Consider the following 18,169-nt stretch of genomic DNA (forward strand, 5'->3'; position numbering starts at 1 on the left):
ATGTACTAATGCATTTGGTTCTGTTTAATGTTTTGGCTTGTTTCTTTCTAAACACAAGATGATTTGAATGGTTCTTTCAGGATTTCCCTTGTATTTTCTTTTGAACTCACAACCTGCCTCATTAATGGAATTACATTTTCCCAGTGTGAATCTATGTGCAGGTTGAGGTATCTCATTTGATGCAGAAATGCTTCCTGAATTAAAATAACGTGAATAGGAACTCTCAGCCCTAAAATGTGACATGGAACTTTCTTTACCACGTGTGTGTGTGCAACTGCCTGGGCATTTTCACACATATATATTGTACACCCTATACAATTGTAGTTAAGTTATGTCTAAATTTCTGTACTTTGGCTTATATATTTTGGATGTCCTGTTTTTCTTTGGAAATAGGGAATACACCTTCTACTTCATTTGTACCCCTCAGAGCATAGTATATATAGTACAATATAGACTGCATAAAATTGCATGTCTCAGGAATACAAAATTATTGGCTGATCTGAAAAACAACTTAAAAATGAAAAATTTATTTAAAAACATAATAAAATCTGCACAACCTCAAATTAATCTCATTTTTTGCATTTTTATATTTCAGCTATAAATTAATGCTTATTATGATAGTTGAAGTATTCCAAAATTCTCAGATGTCTTCTAAATCATTAATAAAAAAGAGAATTTTTTTCAGTGATGCTGCATTGTTAGATATGTGAAATTGCTCATTCTGTGAAAATTGGTAATCCAAGTATGGCATGTATGCTAATTATCAATTAATGGCAGGCTAATTTTAACTCAGCCTTGGGCAAATCTGTTTCTATTTGCTTCCTCAACTATTAAAAAGGGGGAAATGACTCCTGGACCACAGGCATCTTGGTAAAGATTTTACTCTTTGAAAATGCTTTTCTGTTGGAAACTGCCAGACAGATATTCTCATGACACATTAACCTTGAAGTTGAGCAAGAATTATACAAGAAGTTGTGACAGATTGGTAGGCAGAAATTTTGAAACTAGAACTGGCTGGAACATCAAGATTAACATTACACTCTGACCATTGCTTTTTTTCTCTCCTTTGCCCCTTTTCTCTTTCCCAAGTGAAGTACTGGGGGATCGGAAACTAGGCCTTAACCTTCCTTTAAGAAAGTGACATACTGCTAGTTGCTTGTGGCTTGGAAGGGAAAACAAATCCCCATTTGATTCCTCAGCTTGGTGATTTCCTATGATGCCTGTTTTTGTGAATGATATTTATGGATTCCCCCTTTCCAGACAATTGCTTTGGAAAGTTATGTAACTAGACACTGATCTGAAGAGAAGCCAGACCTGGAGGTTATAATATATTGAATTTGTCCAAAGTTGAGTTCCTCTTTACAGGGGGATAGCCTGGGACCCTTTCTGCTAGGTTAGCTTTCTCCTTTGCTGAGTATGAGCACTTGGAATATTTTTGTCCTTGAAACAGATGCTTGAGGAAGACCACAATATGTCTCTCAGATAATTAAACATTGGGGCTCTGCACAAAAGCACAAGTTTTTATGCATCATTTCTGGGGACATTTTATCTTCAGCCCCTCATTTACACTTTCTCCATATAGCATAGTAAACTATGGTATGGTATTTGAGAATCCTTATGCTCTGCCCTTTCCCACTCCCCAAACCTGAAACAATGCAAGTTTCCATCATTGTCATCCATGTTAGACAGATCTGTTCCATTTCAGTTGCAGAAAACATTCTTAGCAAACACTTACCCAGTGTGTTCAGCAGCAATCAGGCCATTGATGATGATGTAGAAGTTTATTAGAACATGAAGAGAGGAATTACCTACGAGTAATTCTGGAGTGCTGGCTACTAGGAGCCAAGTGCCTCATAGGCAGAAATTCATTGAATAGCATGCATTTGTTATATGTTGGCTGCCAGAAGTTTAAGCACTTGAGCTCAAACTTGCCATTAGACCCTCCCCAGCATGCGGGCAACCCACCAGTTGCAAGGCATGATGACACGACAGATAACCCGCCCTCCTTGGTAGCAGTATGGATATGGGTAGTAACCTAGCAAGGGTTCACAGACGCGGCGGCAGTAGCGGTTGCCTCGACGGCAGTAAATACAACAATAACCTCTCTCATCCAGCATGGGGTCAAATTCTATTCCATTTTCAGTCTGAAAAAAGAATAAACTGGGGTTGGAGGGGAAGGTTCACCAAGAAGAGGCCCACCAAGCAGGGAAGGACTACAAGACTACGTGAGTTGGGTACTGGTGAGAAGTTAAATTCCTTAGTCTGATAAAGATTAATCAAGATTGATTATGAATGAGTCTCTTAGGGATTCCAAGTTTCTTAAATATTTTTTTGTTAAAACAATGATCATTCTCCTTTTGAGGACTTTGATCTAAGGAGTAATGAGTTTTGGGGGGGCTCCTTGCTATCCTTCTAACAAGAGTAACATGAACGTAACTCACATAGTCATTTATTGGAAGTTCTTCCTCGCTTGCTTGTCTGGCATGGCGGGTCTTTTCCACCTTCACTTGAGGGACCACCCACTGCTCATTTTGTTCAATCCCTTTTTTTTCATTGGTAGGAAAGTGGAGATCTTCACCATCCTCCTCAAAGTCTTGTAACTCTGAAACTAAGGTAAGAAGCACAAAGTTGTGATTCACCTCCTTTGAAAATGGCTCCTGAAAGAAGTGCTGGGGGTTATGGTGTTGGGAATTAGAATTTCATTTTGTCTTCTCACTGCCATTATTTAGGCAAGCATGAACCATGTTTACAGACTCCTACAGCTACAGTTTTAAAGAGATTTCCCAAAACAAATCTGACTATTCCAAGGTACACAGACTTATTCTTTGCTCATTTGGCAGGAAGCACTTACTGCTTTGCCTTACTAGCATCCTAATTTTGAAAATGAGGACAGTGGGGTTGGGGACACCTGGGTGACTCAGTCAATTGGGCGTCGGACTCTTGGTTTTGGCTGGGATCATGATCTCAGGATCTTGGGATCAAGCCCCATGTGGGACTCCATGCTGGGTGTGGAGTCTGCTTGAGATTCTCTCTCTCTCCCTCTGCCCCTTCCCCCTGCTCACATGCTCTTTCTCTCTCTCTCTCTTAAATAAATAAATAAAATCTTTAAAAAAATGAGGACGGGGTCTTATATGTCTCTCCCACGATGATTTTACCTATGATATATGCTCAGTAAATATTTTTTGGTTGCTGGATTTGATTTGGTGCCCTGTCTTCCTCCCCTTTCTCCTCTCTTTCTTGTCTTAAATTAAAAAAAAAAACCCACAACCCTTCTATTTAGAAATAATCTTACATTTTACGGAAGAGTTGCAAAGGTAGTACAGAGTTCCTATATATCCTTTATGTAGTTTTCCCTAATGTTGACATCTCACATAACCATGGTACAATTATGAAAACTAAGAAATTAACATTGGTACAATACTATTAAGTTAACTATAGACTTTATTCAGATTTTATTATTTCTACTAATGTCTTTTAGAAAAAGAACACTAAAGCAGACGTTCTAGCATCTAGCCCAGAATATCACATTGTATTCAATGTTTTTTAAATTCAGTTTTCTTAAGCTGCCAAAGAGTACCAGTAGTTGCCTACATTGGTTAGCGTGGTCTCTCTTGAGTAATATAGTAATCTAGACCTTCTAGAATGAACGAGACCAGACTGTTAGCTGGGCAAAATAAGACATCCAGAGACCTTTGTCTTCTTCATGAGCTGACTGGAAGTTGGGAGCTGGACTCATACCCTAGAGCTGCAGCCCTCAATTACTTTTATAGTGATTCCTAAAACAGCCACAAAGAGATCTGTATTGTAACAAGTGTCTTTTCTTCTTGGGGGGAATGCCACCATCTGACACACAAAATCACTCTTGAGACAACAGGACATTGTTTGGGCTCTTCTCTCCTCTCTTCCTGGGTTGAGTACATAGTGGTTTGAAGAATAGCTTAGTATCCTGACTGCAATGAATATCAGATGTGCAAAGGAAGGTTAGTTTTTTGCCATCACTAGTTACATTAGGGTGGCATTACCTTTGCTGGGATATTTAAAAGCTTGTCAGCATTAATTTATCTGATATATAACTTAGCTGTGAAAAATTCCTTCCTCCTTTGGCAGTCAGCATACAGTTTCATCTAACAAGATATAAGCTGATCATTCTTTTCTTAGAAACGTAGTATCTAAAAGATGGGAATATTAACCTCTTACTGACTTTAAAAAGTGGAGGAGGAGAAGGCATACCTGCTATTAGAGTGGGATTAATCCAATACATGGTCACATTATCACAAATTTCCAGAATTTTGGAATTTTTCAGAAAGTCTCGGTTTTCAATAGGCTTTTCTGCTGGGACCCAAATCACGGACTGTTCAAAAAAAGTTGTGGTAATTTCTTCATTCTGAGAGAAGTAAGTTCAAGGTAGAGATAGGCAGAGAAATTAATAAAATGAATGAGACATTATGTGATACTAGAAAATACTCTCTTTTGAGTCTGAGTAAGAGTTCCAATCCCAGGGCTGCCAGTGAAATAGCTTTGTTTTGTGCATACAGTAGGCGCCCTTGGGAGAGTTAAGACCTGATCTCTCTCTGGGGTCTAACCATAAGGCTGCTTACTGTAACAGGAGTTTTTTCTGCTATCATTTCACTCAGCTAGGAAGGCTATTCATCATTTTCTGGGCCTCCCACTGGACCATGTATGTTTTAATTGGGCTTCTGGAACCCTGAATGATTTACATTTGTTTTTGCTCTTTTAAATGGATGTTGTGAGTGCCTGCCATGTTTTAGGCTTGCAACTAAGATAGCAAACAGGATTTGATCTAAGCTGAAAAACAGCTTGTAATCCAAGCTGGTGAGATCGATTAAATAGCAACCAAATCTAATATTTGGGTTTTACAAGATTTGCCTGTTAATGGTGGCTAGCTGTAGCACAAAATATGTTTGTTTGGTTTTTTTTTTTTTTTGGTCTTAAAGTCAAGTTTTCAGCTTGTGACTTCACTGGCCTTAACACTGTTTTACTCCTTTCACTCTAGATGTTTACAGTTCATCTAACAGTGTTTTTTTCTTATATTATCAAGAATATGGCCTTCTCTTTTTTTTCTCGTACTGGCAGTAGTTATCTTGTATACCTACTTCTTTTTTTTTTAAAGATTTTATTTATTTATTTGACAGACAGAGATCACAAGTAGACAGAGAGAGAGGAAGGGAAGCAGGCTCCCCGCTGAGCAGAGAGCCTGATGTGGGGCTTGATCCCAGGACCCTGGGCAGAGGCATTAACCCACTGAGCCACCCAGGCGCCCCTGTATACCTACTTCTTATTCACTTGTCTTTTGGGCCTTGACATTTCCTCCTACTCTTAATAAGACTTTTACTTTTCTTTCTGGTTTCTTTCTAGCTTTATGATTTCAGTGTTTTTATTTGTTCATTGAAATATGGCTTTGTATAATTTTTCCCCTAATCATTTAAAACTCTCAAGTCTTAGCTCTCTTGCCCTTGAGTCTGTAAAGACCTTGGGATGCATTGAAATGGACTGTGGAAAAAATGAGGTTGGTGTACTGACTAGCTTTGTTAGCAAAATCAGGGCTATTTATATCACTGCTCTGCATGTTTAGCATGCACAAACCATAGATACAGTGGCGGAAAGTATGCAATAAAAGGGGTTTTGCCACCCAGAACTGCAAACTTATTTCATAAAAAAGTCTGTAGCCTGAATATATATATGGATTTTCCTGAAGATAAAGTAATCTCACTATCACGAGATAAATACTTATGTTATTTAAAAGATGTGGCAAAATTAATTGAGGAATAAATTAGGGCTAAAATGAGACATTATGGGCCTTTGCCTTCATATTTTTCAGAAAGATTTATTTTGTTGCTTTAGTTCAGGGCTTCATTGCTGGCTGGTACTACTCAAATGTTTACATTATTTTCTGTAAAAAGCAGCATTTAGTACCTTTTTAGCCTATCAATTCTCCTTTCATCTTACCCTTGCCTACTGCAGTAATTCTTAATATCCTGAAAGTTGTTCTGTTCCTCAGATGCATTGAATTTATGCTTATTTTTATTGTATTTATGTATTTATGTGTGTATGTTTATTTATTTTTATTAATGTATAATGTATTGTTTGTTTCAGGGGTACAGGTCTGTGATTCATCAGTCTTACACATTCACAGCACTCACCATAGCATATTCCCTCCCCAATGGAATTTATGCTTATTTTAAAAAAATCTTCAAAATTTTTCACTACCATAGGCCTTGAGAGCACAGTATCATCTTTGGAAAAGCTTCTTCTTTTTCTTGGAACTTCTAGGAACAAGGGTTTGTAATTCTTCTGGCCATAAGGAGACCAGTGACATGTCTGGGGGAGCCAATGATAGCTCTGAGACTTGGGTAAAGGCGAGGATAAAATTCTCCCTATCCTACCTCACCCCTGCCCCCAAAATAAGAAAAGCAAAAGCAAAAGATAAAAGGGCAGCTGATAATTAAAATGGACAGAACTATCTAGGAAAATAGTGACAAAGAAAGGGGGAGAGAGAGAAGAAAGAGGTCTTTATAGTATACAGAGAGGCCACTGTGCCCTTGCCGTAATTTCATTTTAGATTTGCCAGTTAAACAGCAAAACCAAACCAAACAAACCAAACAAATATTTGTTTCATTCTAGCTACAGTTGGACTGTGCTGCGACAAGATGGCCTTAGCTAGGGAAATATTAGAGCTTGAAGGGCTTTAAGGATGGCTGTATTTTAGGTCATAATCCTCCATCTCCCACTAGGCTTTTGGGGGCAATTTAGTGATTGTGCCAGTATCTTAGCTTACCTTACCCTGGCCTGGCAGTATGTTTTCAGAAAATTTGTCTTAGACTGTAGTTCTCATCTTCTTTGCTTTTGCTTTCCCAAGTAAGGTTAAATGCACATTATTCCATTGGCAGCCCAACATACAATGGTAAGGTGAATGAACCAAAATTTTTTAAAATAAGTGAATGTCACAGTATGATAAAAGTAGCAAGGTTCTCAGATGGCTTTGGGACTTTTGTTTTTTAAGGCTTTATCTTTAAGCAGGATTGTTTAAGCTCTCTCTCTCTTTTTTTTTTTCCTTTTCTTTCTTTTCTTTTTTTTTTCTCCCAATTTATTTATTTATTTCAGAAAAACAGTATTCATTATTTTTTCACCACACCCAGTGCTCCATGCAAGCCGTGCCCTCTATAATACCCACCACCTGGTACCCCAACCTCCCACCCCCCCGCCACTTCAATCCCCTCAGACTGTTTCTAGAACTTTGGTTTGGAAGCAAACGTACATAATGTTAATGGCTACCCAGGTATAAAAGTATAGTTCTGCACCTAACAGCACGAACTTTAGTTTTTTGAAAGGCCTGAGTTCAAGATCCCAATCTGCTCTTCACTGTGCGACCTTGGGCAAGTTACTTTTCAGTTCTGAACCTAATTTCCTCGTGGGAAAATGAGGATAATGATAGCATCCACTTATAGGGTCATCGTGAGACTCAAATGAGAATAAAGCATTTAGTACAATATCTGGCACATGGCTAACACCCAATAAATGATGGCTTTGCCTACCACTATTAATATTCTTACATACCTCATCTATTTCCTCCTCTGGTTCAGAAAATTCAGGAATCACTTTAATCTGAGTTTTGATGAAGCATTTTTGAAGACCTACAAAGTAGATGCCAGTGTAACCCTATAAACAGACAAAAAAAAAAAAAAAAACTTCTTGAAATAGCCAAAGTTAATGAGTTCCCTGATCTATTAAGGCCCCAGGATGGCAAAATCTGAATTCAAAGGAAAGCTTTGTCTTATAAATCAAGTGGAGGCTAAAGGCTAATTTTAACTTGACTAAAATGTTTTACTATTTTAAGTGAGAGCCCTTGGAAAGTGGAATATCCAACTTACATTTTTAAAGTCATGTATTTCCAATGTTTCATCAGTGCCATTTCCACTTCTGAATATTTCAGTTCTGGTCACAGGATCAATTTCCATGTAAATCTTTTTCTTCTCTCCATTGCTGTAGAAAGTGTGCTCCATGTCATATGTCTGGAATAACAGAGGAGAACAAGCTCTAAGATACTCAGTGTGTCCCTTCAAAGGATGCTTTAATTGGATAATATCTGGGGCACCTTCTCTTTCTGGAGCCTTTGTGGTGAGGTGCCATCTCAACAGCTTACCATTGGGATTTCTCTGAGACTCAGGATTAAAGTGAGGTACTTTTTGGCACTGGAGCTGATATGGGGATCCCTTCAGAGCCAGTATTTTGTATTCAACCCAACTTGCTGAACTAATCACTAAAATTCCAACAGTTTTCTTGGCAGCCTTGACTAAATAGAGAATGATATTTTTGCAAACCAGCCTGTAAAGTATTTTCCCCTTATGTTAAGCAGAGGGATCACATAAAACTGATGCTGCCTCTTTAAGTTACCACTTCCTTTCCAAGTGCTCACCCCCTCTCTCCCCCTGAAATTCAATGGGGCAGAGAAAGAGATTTGAACACATTTAGAATGCTTAGGTATTGCTCTTTATCTCTTTATCTATCCAGGGCTTTAATATTACCTCAGTAGTCTTGGGTCTATCTTTTTTAGAATCTGAATACCATTCACCTGGGCCAACATGAGGTAAAAGACTTACCCTGACCTTAATTGCTTCCTTTTCCCCTTTCAACTTCAGGAAACATTTATTGCCTTCCCCTGACCTTCTCTTTTATGGGATAATCAAACCCTCTCAGTTTATTCTTGTGTTCTGTTTTCCAGACATAATTCGGTTGGCTTCAAATTCTGTTGTATACAGAATTCAACAACTGTGTCAAGTGCCTTGCACTAAGTAATATGGTATCTTCCAAGAATAGTACCATGGAAAGGCTTCTTATCAGGTCATTATTGAGTGGTTGCAGCAGAACCCCAGACTCTCTCTGGCCCTCTAAAAGTGACATTTTTTTCCTTAGGACCAAGAGGACCAGTCCCATCAAGTGTCCCAGTTTAGGAGTAAGCCCATTACCTATAACTGATGACACATTTGTAGTTAGAAACAAACAACAAACCTAAAGTAATTCACTACCTGTCACAAACCAAGCCAGACCTAATGGGACCATGAGGAAATCTGTCTTATCCTTGTTGTTAGGATGCCTTCTGCTATCATAATCATTTTTCCTTAGGAAAAAATTTGGTGACTGAAATTCTCCTAAAACAAGTCATATATAGAGCCAAAGTTGCTTTCTTTTTTTTTCATTTATTTATTTTCAGCATAACAGTATCATTATTTTTTCACCACACCCAGTGCTCCATGCAATCCGTGCCCTCTAGAATAACCACCACCTGGTACCCCGACCTCCCACCCCCCCGCCACTTCAAACCCCTCAGATTGTTTTTCAGAGTCCAGAGTCTCTCATGATTCACCTCCCCTTCCAATTTACCCCAACCCCCTTCTCTCTAACTCCCCATGTCCTCCATGCTTTTTGTTATGCTCCACAAATAAGTGAAACCATATGATAATTGACTCTCTCTGCTTGACTTATTTCACTCAGCAGAATCTCTTCCAGTCCCATCCATGTTGCTACAAAAGTTGGGTATTTGTCCTTTCTGATGGAGGCATAATATTCCAAAGTTGCTTTCTAATGACGTGGTTCCCAGTGACCACCTTTTAGAACTTGTACTGGCTTGGGTTGCTTTTTAATGTTTGCCAGTGTCTGTGACTGAATGTTAGTTTAACCTGGTCAGATTTTCACTAACTCAAGTAGAGAAACACATTGGAAGGGTTTGTAGAAACAATGTTATTTCAAGTGTGAAAAGTCTATGTAGCTACTGAATAGGAAGAGACAATGTCATTTACCTCCCTGTAACTCTGCAGTGCCTGGGACAGGGTCAGTGCTTAAGCACTGAATGTACTCAGTTATTAGGTTTTCAACATGAGTTTTTCCTACCAGTGACAAAGTCTCATCTTCATAAAGAGACATTTTGAACATTGGTGAGTTCTTTTAAGAGACCGCACTTTAAAAGGGGAAGGAAAATGGTATTTACAACCTTACAGCAACTGCAGAGTTAACTCAGGAAGTCTGGCCTGGTTTATGACAGGTAGCAAACAAATTCCTTTAGGCTTGTTATTTGCTTCTAGTTATAAATATGTCCACAATTTCAGCTCTGCAGCCAGCTTGAGAAACTTCTACCTATAGCAACAAATTGTACTCTCAGTCCACCTGACCTAAGTAGAGGACAAAGGCAACAACTTCAGATCCGGGCTTGTCAGATCTCCCAACAGAAGAGAATTTCTTCAGAAATATTATCCATTGTTGAGACAAATGTCGACATTACTAGTCATTGGGGGTGGGGTGGGGTGGGGTGTTTGTTTCATCAGTAGCACTACTGATGGATTATTGCATGGAAAAATGAGGTTAGAGACTAGGGGATGTTGGAATGCTGCCTACCTGGGCAAAAGAAAAAATAGAGGCTGTATTTTCAATCATTGGTAGAAGACTATGGAACCATACTAGTGACATTTAGAATTTCAGTGTACTTCTGTGGAATGAGTTTCCCTGCACTGTTGGCAATACACTTCACTTGGACACCTTGCTAGATGAAAGCTGTTGGAAACAGCCAAGCTCAGCAGATCTTGATTACTTTCAACATTCCTTCAAAGAGGTTTTCTTGGCTTTTTGTTTAGTTTTTTTAAAAAAAATTTATTTAATAATTTGACAGACAGATCACAAGTAGTCAGAGAGGCAGGCAGAGAGAGAGGGAGAAGCATACTCCCCAGTGAGCAGGGAGCCTGAAGCAGGGCTCAATCCCAGGACCCTGGGATCATGACCTGAGCTGAAGGCAGATGCTTAACGACTGAGCCACCCAGGTGGCCCTTTTGTTTAGTTTTGGTTTGTTTTTTGCTTTGGTGGGGGAGAAGGGGTCCATTCTGACTGTATTCACTAACCAGCTATTGGATTTTTTTTAAAAGCAATGATAGGTTGCTTAATGGAGTGAGATCAAAATGACTTCATTTATGTGTGAATCCTGGATGAGGGGTGGGTGGTGGAAAGCTATATATTCACCCAGATGGAATTCTACTATCAAAGGTGTCCTTTTGGAACAGACTGTCCTTGTCTAGGAAGATGATGCCGGTGGCCCACTTTGGACCGTTTGGGGATGGGTTTGAGCAAATCCAGACATACTGTCTCGCCCATGTCCCTGTGGAGCACATTGCCTGGGTAATGGCTATGCAAGCTCCACTGGCCCATATGGAGACTGAGCTCATGACTTTGGCTTCAGAAATACTTTTCTCTCTACTAAGCTCACTGGCTCAGGGGCTGAGGGTCTTTCTGGAGATGAAGGAATAAATGGTTTTGTCCTTTCCAGGCACTAAGTAAAGCAGAGACAGCATGACTGGCCTGAGAGAGGTTTGACTGGGCTCTTAGCTCATCTCACAATGCCCCCCAACTCAGCTTTACTTCCAGAAAGACAGAGCAAAGACAGAGAGTATTGAGGAGTATCTGTTAAACTGGCAAATAGGGACAGTTAATCACTGGTGTTTCTAGGAAACCTAGTTCTTTTCATATGCTGTTCATTTTGTATCCTCCTAGTCCTTCCCTTTCTTCCTATCTCCCTCTATCCCTTTGTCTTCTGTCTAGACATCTAGGAATCTCATGGTGTGCCAGGCCCTTTATGTCAAAGAAGAAATCAATTTGACAAATGATTTCACACTAAGATAATAGTGATGGGTATTTGTATCTTAAAAAAATGAGTGCAATATTTAACTCAAAGGAATGAATTACTGATGATGGATTTTAAGCAGAATGACACCAGGAATAAGATATTTTGAAGATAAGGGCATCCTTCCAGCACCACTCAAATAGGTTCCTATTCTACCCATATGTAGGGCTGGCCTTAACTATAAGGACCAGAAAACTGGAGTGGGACAGGGAAGACCATGGACTGGAATATGACTCAGAAGTGAAATGAAATAGCTATGTGATTAAGTTTAGGCACTGAGAGACGTAAGAAGATCACAGTGACAAAACATGGAGCAAAACGAAAATCATTTCTCTTTCCTGCCCAGGACTTCTTTCCTCAATCCAGTTAAAGCCTCCACTCAGGTAGCAAATGAGCCCTAACAACCCCCTTCCACAATTTCCCCTGTTTCTTGCCTCAATTTGTGGCAATCTCTGAGATTAGAAGAGAAAGCTTTTTATAAAAAATAATGTTGTCTAAGATCTCAGTGTGATGGATCTGTTTTGGGGCCAAGTACCTTTTGCCTTTCCTACAAGGGATTTGAGGACATTTGGCTTAGGCTTGCTTTTAGAAGCCTGTGATTAATCTAGCTGCTCTTCTCTCCACCTTCATCCTTTACTGTCTGTTTAGGAGGTACACTCTCCAAAGGTGAAATACATGCTCAGAATAGCTGGCTAGCAGGTGTTAGGCTGGAAGGAAGGGAAGGGAATGCATTGTACCATTTTATTACCAACGTAGCCTGTGGGAATTAAAGGGCCTCTGGGTATTTCTTTACCAACACAGAGCAGACAGATTGTTTCTTATGCAAAGTTGGACTTCTGCATCTTCAATCACCAGTTCTCAGCCCTGAAAAAAATTGGCATAAGCAGCAGAGACATTCCTGTTTTTCAACAAGAAAAAACCATTTCTTTCATCTACAGACTCAAGCTGGCTGGGAAGTTTTCCCATACCCACTCTCCCCACCGCCCCTTATTCTTAAATGCAACATAAGATTAGTAGAAAAAATCTTTAGATCACGTGCTAGTCCAAGCCTCAACTCTGCCACTTAAAAGCTGTGTGACCTTGCACAAGTCACCAAGTTTCTCTGGAGTTTCAGCTCCCGTCTTTATCTCCCATGCCTTACCGGATGCAATGTTGAGTAGTTGGCAGAATTAGTTTTGCTCAGATTTGGGCTAACACCTGTTAGGCTGATGATCGGACTGCGACTACCTGTTGATCACCTGGACTTCTTTCCCTATACAGCCCCAATCCCACTCTCAGTCTCTAAGTTCCCTTTGAGGATGCAGGTTTTCCTTGCTGGCACCATGTAAGCTGCTCAGCAAATGCTGCCTTAAGAGAATGAAGGACTGAATAAGAAAGTGCTCTCAGTAGCCAGAGTCCTGGTACACATAACTGATGCTGCCTCTTAATAGCCCAGAGCAAGAGCTGCCCCAGTGAGAGCTGCTGTTTGTATGAGGGTGGGCTTTGCTCCTGTGATAGTTTGGGAGGAAAATAAAGTGAAGAGAAGTCTCCTTTTTAAAAATGCCGATGTGGCACCATCTGGTGAAGTTCAGTTCCTCTGCTAAAGAGATTTCTTTCAGCTACAACTCCAACTTTTTCCTTGAGTGTATGAATGCTTCTCCAGATCCACATTTTACCCACCAAACTGCAGTGTAGGAAAGCCCAGGGAACTCAGGAAGGAGAGTTGTATCAATTGTATGCTAACAAGAGGAGTAGAAGAAGAAAGTGGGTCTCCGGCCAATGCTAGCATTAGAGAAACAGGCAAAGGAAAGCTGGATCCAGACTTAGCAGGGAAGTGTTTTTTCCAAACAAAGGATTTTCAGCCTCCAGTGATAATTGGGCTTGCAATCCTGGGTGAGGTTGTCTTAATGATTATTTGCAGTTGAGGTTACAGAGGAGAAAGCAGACAGATGCCCACTAGCCCTATCAGTTCTCTTCTCATCTTGATAATATGTGGAAGTTAAGAGGATGCTCCCAGTATGTGGAAGTTATGAGGACCCTCCCAGTAATCTGTTTATTGCTGTGTGGGCCTTACGACTTATGGTTTCTGAACAGCCCTAATAAAGTCACCAGGCAGTTCCTGGGTATGGCAGGAAGGGCAGAATTTTATTTATTTAATTTATCATCCTTCTGCCTCATTCTTCAAAGGATTGGAGTGACTAGGTTATAAGGTCTGTGATGTATCTATAAATTGTTGGTTTAAATGCTGGGATTTTTATGACTTGTTTTCTCCATGTTGGATTAATTAACTGGGGAGTTGGCTTCTAATTGTTTCAAGTTAAATGTGTAAGGCAGGGATGTTTAAGGAAGAATGTTCCTCTAGGGAATTGGCTTCAAAAATCCCTAAGTAGTCACTGCCTGGAAGTGGAGCCTCATTGTGATGCACTCTCAAAATCTCTGGGACTGAATAAGTCCCTTCTGCTTGGTTGAGAAACCTGGATATAGAGTTTGATGGTCTGGCTTTCATTCAGCTCAAGTGGCTCCTATATGTGATTGTGGGTTAGGGGTGTCTAGCCTGTAAGGGAGTGCAGCAGCTATCCCAGAATTAATCCCCTTTGTTTCACTTCATTTTGATGACTTTCTGCTTCTGGAGTGTGTGTGTGTGTGTGTGTGTGTGTGTGTATGCAGGTGCATATGTGTTCATGCCTGAAGTTAGGAGAGGGGATCAAGCATGGCTTACCCCCAGTTTAGGATCAAGAATCTGGAGTTTTGTACACACCAAGGTGGGAGATAATGGCAGGAGAGGAATGACTTACTGTCAGGGAAATGTCAACACCAGATGTGAGACGTTGAGTAAGTCCTGTTTATTTTAAACAGATGTAAAAAAAAAAAAAACCAAAGTAAAAAGGAGATAAGATGGAGGCTAGAGGAGCAAATACTAAGAGCTTGGAGGAAGCCCCAGGGGAGCAAACAAATCACTCCATCCATAAGCACAATAAGCATCAACAGTTCTGTCCACCAAGGGCCCCACAGTCCCCATAGGTCTCATAGGCTTGTAAAGGAAAGACCAGAAGAGTCTGGATTTTAATCAGTTAACTGTTGTTTCTCGCTAGACCATACTCTTAAGGGGAGAGTCTTTAATTTGTGCAAGATGCCTGGATCCTTTTCCTTTGCAAGTCTTCTTCCAAGACTAATCTGACTACTTTTCTCTTCCCAGGATTCTTCAGTCAGCTCCAAGTCAGGCATATTGGCAGTCTTAGCCCTTGGAAACATAGATGGTCTCTTGGGCTCTTTATCTGGGGATTAAAGGTAGTGGTAGACTGAGGGAAGCATTCACATCTCCAGCTGGTTCCTTAGTTTGCAATGGACCCAGCCTGGTCTTGTGGCAAAGGCCAGGACTTAAATATCCAAGACAATAAATTGCAACTCCCCAGTTGGAATGGAGAAAAAATAAGCTTGTTTATGGTAGAAAAAGTTGAACTAGGAGACACCTATTGTCTTTTACCAGATTACTTTGCAATAATTTTGTTCATTTCTGAGAATCCCTTTGCTCAAAAGCACATCCAAAGGTGTATTACTTCATGAGAGATTTGATTCTTTAAAGATTTTTTAAAATTTATTTATTTGACAGAGAGAGATCACAAGCAGATGGAGAGGCAGGCAGAGAGGGAGATAGAGGGAAGCAGGCTCCCTGCTGAGCAGAGAGCCTGATGCGGGACTAGATCCCAGGACCCTGAGATCATGACCTGAGCTGAAGGCAGCGGCTTAACCCACTGAGCCACCCAGGCACCCCAAGAGATTTGATTCTTGATAAAATTTATTTGATAGCATACCCCACCTCTTTTGTGCATGCACTGACTAGGTTTTAGTTTTGGTTTGAGGAGTCACAGAATTGTTCCTTATAATGCATTTAAAAGAGAACTGAAGTGAGAAGCAAAGATGATATAATACGGAAGCCGAGGGAACCATGGATCCTATTAGTGAGTTTCGCACCTTGCAAAATAAAAACAAGGTCCCACTTAGTCATTTATAGTTGTGCTGAGACAAATAACATTAGAAGTTTAGAAAAACACATAAACTGTTTCAAAATAGCATTTGCAGTACCAACAGCTACAATAAAACAAGAAAGGCCATCTGGCCCCATGTGTAGTTATGCTTGTACAGGTGGTCAAAAGGGCTAGATACCTACTACACTGAGTTAAGTACATTATGGCCATGGAGCACAAAAGAGTTTATTGTCCTCTAACTCACCTATAATTGTCTAAAGGATCCAATATTCAATTTGTGGGGCAGCACATCACCGAGGGAATTAACTAAGTGGTAGAAGAATTGGATTAGAATGCATTTTGGCACTTTTATTCATTTGCTGTTTCCTTTCTGATATGTATTTCTTTGCCCACCTTGATAGCTTGCATATAAGTGGCTTTTCTAGAAAAATATGTGAACAAAAAGTAGTTTAGAAGCAGGGCACAGTGCAAGAGATGAGAGGGAGAGAAAGAAAGAGAGGAGGAGGAAGAGAGAGGGGGAGAGAAAGAGAGAGAATGAAAGAAATGGCTAACTATAGGTATTGGGTGATGACTCAAATCCTTTCTGGAACCAGGTGTAAATAAAAAGGCAAACAAGATGGGTCCCTTTGATTTTCATTCTCCTTCCTACTTAAACTTGGTAAGATAGCCTCTGGGACTAAATGAAAGTGGGTATGGCAATAGAGGTGAAGAATCCAGGGGTAACTATGCCTTATTTCTCAGTTTTCTTTTGGACACCGGTCCAGTTAATTTTCTCTTTTCTGCCCTCTGCCTCTCCTCTTTCAACAATCCATATGCTTTCCTCTTGGCTCCTATCACTCCTTTGGCTCCCAGTAGTCCACACCAGCCCATTTTCTTCTTGTCTTTCATTCTCCCTCCTGGATATATGCCTTTCTCTTCCTACATCTGTTATCAAATAGAAATGAGCATCTCATGATAACAAATTAATTAAAAAGTAACAACAATCCACATGGCAAAGACAGAAAACCATCTACACACCTTGTAGCATTTACATTTATTACTTCTCCCTTAAATGGAAATTGTTAGCATGAAGGAACTATTATTTTCCTTTCATCACATCTAAACTTGCTCACTGTATGTGAATCTGGGTGTAACAATAATATTAAGGCACACTAATATCAACTACAGTGGCCAGCTAGGTAGACCAAGTGATCTTAATAGCAGAAGCTTTCTGAGATACCTGTGATTAATGACTTGGTATCTCTTGTTTCTACCTTGTGTCATTACTATCTTAGCGGGTCAGTGACAACTGTGACTGGTGAGGAGCTGAAAAGCTCTTGTTTTTTTTTTTTTTTAAGTCATAAATACATGTGAAGTCAGGTATGAGGAATGCTTCTTCTGAAAAGGAGTTTGCTGCCTGTCCTCAGAGCAGATGCATTAAGTCAGAAATATAATCCCTGAAAATCCTTTGCTGCCATTTCTGGAGATTTTTTCTTATGTGGTGATATAATTACTTTTCTATCAGTTTCTGCCCAGATAATTGAAAAAAAGATGAAAAGTATTTTTTTCTTACAGTAAAAATTTTACTTCTAAGAGGAGTCTTAACTTCTTAAAGCCAAGCATTATAAAAAAGTGGGTTATTCTACTCCTATCATTATTAACTGAAATACAGAAAACATAGTTTTCCCTTACAACAATAATTAGGCAAATAAAAGAAAGCAAAATCTTATTTCAATTTTTCATACCTTCAGAAAATATATGCAAAATGGACTTAATGATTTTCATTTCAGAGTGATATACATGTCAAGCACTAATTAAATTCAATCAAACTTAAAACAGAAGCAGTAGATATTAATGTGCATTTACTTACTTTTTTGGGTGTCTCTGGCCAGAAGTGCTTGCCTCCCCAAAACAGGACAATTAGAGTTAGGGCCAGGATACCAAACACCAATCCACAGATCTTAAGTGATTTACATATCTTCTTGGATTTAAAAGCTTCTGCCTAAGCAAAGAACAGAGAGAATTAAACAATACACTAGCTCTTAAAACAGCAAGCCATAATTCAAAGTCACCTTTGATTTTACTTTCTAATGTTCACATTGCAATACGATAAATCTGCGAAACCATGCTTCTGCTCAAAAGGGAAAAAATACGAATCAACTTACATTTAGAATGTGACAGTCCTCACAGTTCTCTGGAGGATTCTTTGCCATGCTCTCTCAGCACACAGTACTCTTTTCCTTCTTTGAGAGGACTGAGAGACCACTGCTGAGGTGGAGTTGCAAGTGAGTCAGCTAACAGATGCCAGAGGAGAAGCTGAATTTATATGGCTCAAATATGTCATACCAGAGCCTGAAGGAGCCCAGGGGGCTCCTGCGCTGCGATTTGTTACATAGATATACCCATATATGTATATAACTTCTGTGCACAGAATTCCATCCAGAATGGCAAAGACAGAAGGTTATAATGAAAACTATTGTCCTGGGGGTTGGCTTGGAAGGGGACCAAGCCTAGGACACATTGAAATGATTTTTCACTATGAACT

The 18,169-nt window shown here is 39.8% G+C and overlaps 1 protein-coding gene across 1 annotated transcript; it reads right to left on the reverse strand.

The window, feature by feature from the left end:
• Window positions 1-1,766: 1,766 nt before the first annotated feature.
• Window positions 1,767-17,908, reverse strand: TNMD (tenomodulin). Its single transcript, XM_044234852.1, has 7 exons — window positions 17,790-17,908; window positions 17,495-17,626; window positions 7,890-8,030; window positions 7,576-7,677; window positions 4,231-4,384; window positions 2,442-2,608; window positions 1,767-2,144 (listed from the first exon to the last, which is right to left on the reverse strand). The coding sequence occupies exons 1-7, from the start codon at window positions 17,835-17,837 to the stop codon at window positions 1,935-1,937; spliced, it is 954 nt and encodes a 317-aa protein (XP_044090787.1). The 5' UTR covers window positions 17,838-17,908; the 3' UTR covers window positions 1,767-1,934.
• Window positions 17,909-18,169: the final 261 nt, after the last annotated feature.

Source organism: Neovison vison, chromosome X (genome assembly GCF_020171115.1).
Source record: "Neovison vison isolate M4711 chromosome X, ASM_NN_V1, whole genome shotgun sequence".
Classification (NCBI taxonomy): domain Eukaryota; kingdom Metazoa; phylum Chordata; class Mammalia; order Carnivora; family Mustelidae; genus Neogale; species Neogale vison.